Genomic DNA, 6,000 nt, shown 5'->3' with positions numbered 1-6,000 from the left:
TATATTTTTAACAACAGATAATGCTCCGAGTGTTTGATCCTTTAAGATTCCTCCTTTAAGATTTTCTGTTTTCTTCCCTACTATAAATACACTTTCTGACAGTGGCCTGCGTTATGTGTGCACGCATGATAAGTTACACATTCTCAGCGTAAATATGATGTGTGTGTCCCTTTAAGGGAACTCCACTGCCTCCTTGTGGACACAACTTATAAAACAAAAAATCGCTTTGCAGTTTTGGGGCAGGCTTGAGTATTTTCTCCTCGGCTTGTTTTCATTCGGAGTGAGGGATCGGAGTTGACAAAACAAATGTGCGGCGTGGAGTCACGAGCGGGAGCCTCGCAGTTCAGCTGGATGTACAGGTGATGGACACGGAGAAGAAGAGAGAAGAGCGCAGCACACGCGGACCACACGATCGCATTTCACCGCTGCACTTCGCGAATCAGTAACATCTAAACATTTAGGCAGACTCGTGTGTCAACAGCGGTCGATCAGTGGCCGCAGGACAGCCAGTGTCTGTTGCTCACTTTCAGCCGCTAACGTTACTTTGCTGCGAAGTTGCTGTCGCGCGTACCTGTTTAGACGAGTTTTGAATGCGTAATGAGGTTTACATCGGCGAGACCACTTGTTGAAATCTCACGAAACTAACTCAAGTGTTGTGGACAATCAGGATAACTGAATTAGCTTTATAAGTGATTCTTTAACAGGTCGCACGGGTGTTTGCTGTCATTTACAGTCGGTTTGAGAGAAATCGCTTGTATTGTTTTGATTATCATATTGCTCATTAGCTGGTTAGCTGTCACGGCTGACTTTACGCCGTACATTAGCAAGCAATATCAATCAATTACGCACATTCAGACAGTTAAATCACTAGCTGTCAACCTTAATTCATAAATAATGGTAGGCACTTAAATATTTATGCGGAATCATGAAAAATGCATAATTAAAATCGCTCTTGTTAGAATCCAAAGTATTTAGCCTGCTAGCTAGAGTCGCTACTGAACTTGTTTCGTAAATCCAAGTGAAACATTTCCAAGTAGAAGCTTTTCTGTTTGGTATCGTGCAGTATTTTATTTCTCATCCTGTTTCTTACGCGATACAAAGCAAGAACTACTTTTGTGATGCCAAGCGAAACTGATAATTTAGCGATGTCCAGTTTCCTGACAAACTTTTAGCAAATTCGGCTCATCGCCTGTATACAAATATTGACATTATTAAAATAAAAGGAATTCCCAGATACCATCGATAATTGGCGCTCAAGCGAAATTAACTCCATTAAGTTGTTAATAATACGCTTTCATCGCATTTTCCAGCTCATTAATGGTTGCAAAGCTCTTGTCATTAAAGCGACCTCGTCAAACATCATTAAAGAGACTGGACTGCACTCTTCCTCGCTTTTCAGACATGGAGGGACAACTTAAGCACGTTTAACTTCTATATCGAAGACATTCAACTGTCAGTTCTCTGCGAAGATTATCACGAAACTCTGCGGCCCGACCATGTCTGGATCCCCGGGCTCGAGTGGCTCCAACCCGCGGAAGTTCAGCGAGAAGATCGCGCTGCACAACCAGAAACAGGCGGAGGAGACGCGGGCCTTCGAGCAGCTCATGACAGACCTCACTGTCTCAAGGGTAAGCTCAGCCAAATTAGGAAATTACCTCGCTCCATCGATCTCATACATTAAATTCAGCTGTCTAAGTTTGTCCTGTGCGCAAATGCGTCAGTGAGAATGTGAAATGAACGTTCAATCGAGCTCGTGAGGAGGGATGTGGATGTCTGTAGCACCGCTGTCGCACTGCACGCATATTGATTCATATTGACATCATTAAAGGGCTGATGCATTTAATTTAGCTCATCATATTTGCTAGTCAACACTCGATCAGAGGTGAAGTTAGTTGTATTCTGCAAACGTATTTCTTTCTTGGTGTACAGATGATTTGATTGCAGAAGTCACCATGGCAACCATAGTTTCTACCCAAGATGCCACAGTTACTACAGTAAAACAGTGGTAACATCAGAGATGTTCTTACTACATTTAGGGGCTTTGATGATATTACATTAGACAGAATGGCTGCAAAATCAGCATTGGGCATTTGGTTAAATTCTAGTCTGTTAGATATTTCAAAATTTTGTTTAATTCACCCATTACCTCATTATGCAAAATAGTGTGCTTGAATAAATAAGCATCAGTTTTATTGCTTTGTTAATGTGGCTCTGATTCTCAGCAGGATTATTAAAGAAGGAAATTTATGTATACGCTTTTTGTAATGAATAATGTACATTCATTTGTAAATTAACCCAACATTAAGTCCTAAAGCAGAAAGGCGCTAAAATGATAAGGATTAGTTAGGTCAAAGATGCTCAAACTAGGACCTGAGGACCTTTGATTTGGCCCACCATTAACATGCCTTTAACAGAGAATTCTTTATATTTGTTTTATTGATCAACTAAAAAGTTGAAATGAAATCTTTGAATGAAATTTATTTGTAAATGAATCTGATTATGAATGTAAATACTGTTACTCAATGGACAGAAGACAATGCAGAAATGTCAACGAGTGGGAGCGAATTTAGGATGTTCATTTAAGAGGGGCTTAACTCCTTACAAGTAAAAAAAAAAAAAAAAATATATATATATATATATATATATATATATATATATACACACAGTTGAAGTCAGAATTATTAGCCCCCTAAATTAAATTAGACCGCTTGTTTATTTTTTTTCCTATTTCTGTTTAACCGAGAGAAGATTTTTTTTCAACACATTACTAAAGATAATAATTTTAATAACTCATTTCAAATAACCAATTTATTTTATCTTTACCTTGATGTCTGTAAATAATATTTGACTAGATATTTTTCAAGACACTTCTCTACAGCTTAAAGTGACATTTAAAGGCTTAACTAGATGAATTAAATTAAGTAGGCAGGTTAGGGTAATTAGGCAAGTTATTGTATAAAAGTGGTTTGTTCTTTAGATAATCGAGAAAAAATATAGCTTAAAGGGGCTAATAATTTTGTCCCTAAAATGGTTCATAAAAAATTCAAAATTGCATTTATTCTAGCCGAAATAAAACAAATAAGACTTTCTTCAGAAGAAAAAATATTATCAGACACACTGTGAAAATGTCCTTGCTCTGTTAAACATCATTTGAAAAATATTTTAAAAAGAAGAAAAAAAATCAAAGGGGGCTAATAATCCTGACTTCAACTGTATATATAAACCTAATATTACATTTATAAGTAGTAATTGAATAGTAATACACTTAAAAATGTGTTTAATATGGGTTGTATTCCACTTTATTACATAGACAGCCACAGTCATTTGAGTTCTGAATAAGCCAAATAGGCTCAACCCACCTGTTTACTATAGTAAAAAACACTTTCTATATTCAAGTGCATTTTTTATTTCCATTTATTAAATCAGTGACAGTTTAAACGAGTACATTCTCTAAGTGCTTCTGTCACTTGGTTTAATCCTTTCTGTGCAAGACTGTATGGTATAGTTAATGCCACACGAACTGTAAAGTGTTTAATATTGGTAGTTCATTTTGAAATAAAAATAGCGAATTTGTCATTAAGAGTTTTTTGCTGGAGAAAACAGCTGTGCTGATGAAGTGAACGCTGAGAAAACCAGACTGCTCCTCCTTGACTTTGGGATACAGGTGATACAATGTTATCTATATTAAACTACTGCAAATAAGCAGATACTTTAACAATTTATTGATAAATGCACACCTCGTTCTCTCGCTGTCCACGGCTGTGGTTTGCTGATCAAATGAAAAACAAAAGACAGGAAGAAGCTGAATACTGCTGCCGTTTTCATATTAAATTTAAAGGGGACTGAGGCAATAATTTACAGTTTTAATAGCAAAACTTTGAGGGGCTGAGTAGAAATATAGGGGGCAAAATAAAAAAGGTCTATTGTTGCACAAATGTTTGAGCAGTTTAGTGACTTTTCCACATGCAACATTATGTATTGTAGATAAACCATTAATTTTGATACTACCGTTTATAAAGTACAGTGGCACAGCCAGTATTTTGGAGCCATAGTATCGCGATACCACCAATGTACTGGTAATCCGTGCAACCCTAATAGCAAATAGCAACTTTAACATAATACAGTTTTGTGTATTTACCTTTGGCCCACCACCCTCAATCAAGTTTGGTTTTTGGCCCTTACTATGAAAAAGTTTGGCCACCCCTGGTTTAGGTGGACAAAAGAAGCACTGTTCACTATAAATAATAGTTATAATAATTTACACAGTGCCTTTATAAAACTAAAGGTTAATTATAGGTTTTTCAACTTTTTTTTTGATACTGACTGTACATGATATCTCTTAATATCTGAGGATGTTTGCCAAATAAATAAATAAATAAATAAATAAATAAATCAAATCAAACACACAAATATGGTTACATAGTGTAAGTTAAGTAATTCTCATGACCAGGGGTGCCTAACCTCTGTCCTGGAGGGCCGATGTCCTACAGATTTTAGCTCCAACTTGCCTCAACACACCTGCAGAGATGTTTCTAGAAAGCCTAGTAACAGCTTGATTAGCTAGCCCAGGTGTGTCTGACTGGGGATAGAACTAAACTTTACAGGAAACCGGCACCAAATAATTGACTGCTGGATGTAGCGGATGGCCAACCAGATTACCAAAGGATCTCAATCTTTGATTTCTCAAAATAAAATGTTTCAGACTTGCATAAGTTAACTAAATGGCAAAAGTGTATCATGTATCCTTTCTAGCTAAAAACCAGTGTAAAGTGTATGTTATTATTTATTTAATTAAAAATTCTTAGATGTTAAAGTTTCTGAATAGGAATGCATAATATAAATACAATTTCACCAGATTACTTGACTATTTGGAAAGTCATTCATTTACATTTATTGTTATGCTTTTGTAGGAGAATGAATCATCTATAGTCGGTAAAAATATGTTAATTAACAGGTTCTGTATTTTGTGATTCACAAGTGTTTTCTGTTTATTTACAGTTGTGAATTGCATTATGGGAGTTTTATCTCTGCTCTGTCCACTTTTCATGTAGAAAATTCAACTGTACAGTTTAGCAAAATGACTTTTATTGACATTTTAGACAGTTCTTTTTTAAGTTTGCATTTCGTATAATATATAGAGTTCCCAGTAATTGGTTGTGGCTGGAAGGGCATTCGCTGTGTAAAACATATGCTGGATAAATTGCTGGTTTATTTCGCTGTGGCGAACCCAGATTAATAAAGGGATGAATGAATAATATTCAAAGAAGTCTGTAAAATAACAGGAAATGTACTGGTAGCTTATTACCAGGTTTTTGTTTTGTAATTTAAAACACCAACACAGACACTTAAAACTATTCAAAATGTCAATAAAGTCACTTTTTCAAATGTTTAAAATTAAATTAAATTTTGGAGCATAGATCAAGATCCCATAATTCAATTCAAAAGCATAAATAAGCAAAGAAAAAAAGCATGAATCACAAAATACGGAAAACAAAATATGAATTACAGAAAACCGTTTTACAATGTAGGTCTTTATTTATTTAATATAAATATATATTTTATATTATTTACAATATACATTTAATAAACTACAGTCATAAAAAACTGAGCAAGGATTAAGTGACATAATTAGTGGTTTTCTAGTAGATAGTCTAACAGTATTCAGGTAAATTTATTGAATAATTCAATGTAAAATACCAGTGAATAGATCTTCATCATTTAAATAAGCCACAGTTAAGTGCTTACACAGTTACAGGAATTAATAATAATGTGTACAAATGACAAACATTCAAGATACTATGGTTCGGTTCTGCAGTGACTCCACAAATCGTGTGTTTTAACCTGTGGTTTCTGCTCGACTATAATCCCAACTAGGCATGGGCTGGTATAATTTTCTGAGAGTATGATAACCTTGGATCAAAATACCACAGATTGACGGTGTTGTGATAACTGCTCTAAAAAAAGTTCTTTTTAAATGTCTTTGTAGAAATATATAAATAC

General features: G+C 35.1%; 1 protein-coding gene across 8 annotated transcripts in view; it reads left to right on the top strand.

The window, feature by feature from the left end:
- Nucleotides 1-236: 236 nt before the first annotated feature.
- The window catches only part of crtc3 (CREB regulated transcription coactivator 3), an 89,888-nt gene continuing 84,124 nt past the window's right edge, over nucleotides 237-6,000 (top strand). For 4 of the 8 annotated variants that reach the window (XM_073907312.1, XM_073907311.1, XM_073907317.1 and 1 more), the window contains exons 1-2: nucleotides 237-359; nucleotides 1,400-1,628. In XM_073907312.1, coding sequence (XP_073763413.1) covers nucleotides 1,497-1,628 — 132 coding nt within the window. In that variant the 5' untranslated portion in view covers nucleotides 237-359; nucleotides 1,400-1,496. Of the gene's footprint in view, nucleotides 1,629-6,000 lie in introns of all 8 variants that reach the window. The other 4 variants (XM_021477955.3, XM_005166492.6, XM_073907316.1 and 1 more) reach the window with 1 other exon arrangement.

Source organism: Danio rerio, chromosome 7 (assembly GCF_049306965.1).
Source record: "Danio rerio strain Tuebingen ecotype United States chromosome 7, GRCz12tu, whole genome shotgun sequence".
Taxonomy (NCBI): Eukaryota; Metazoa; Chordata; class Actinopteri; order Cypriniformes; family Danionidae; genus Danio; species Danio rerio.
This window is presented reverse-complemented; position numbering and strand designations above follow the sequence as displayed.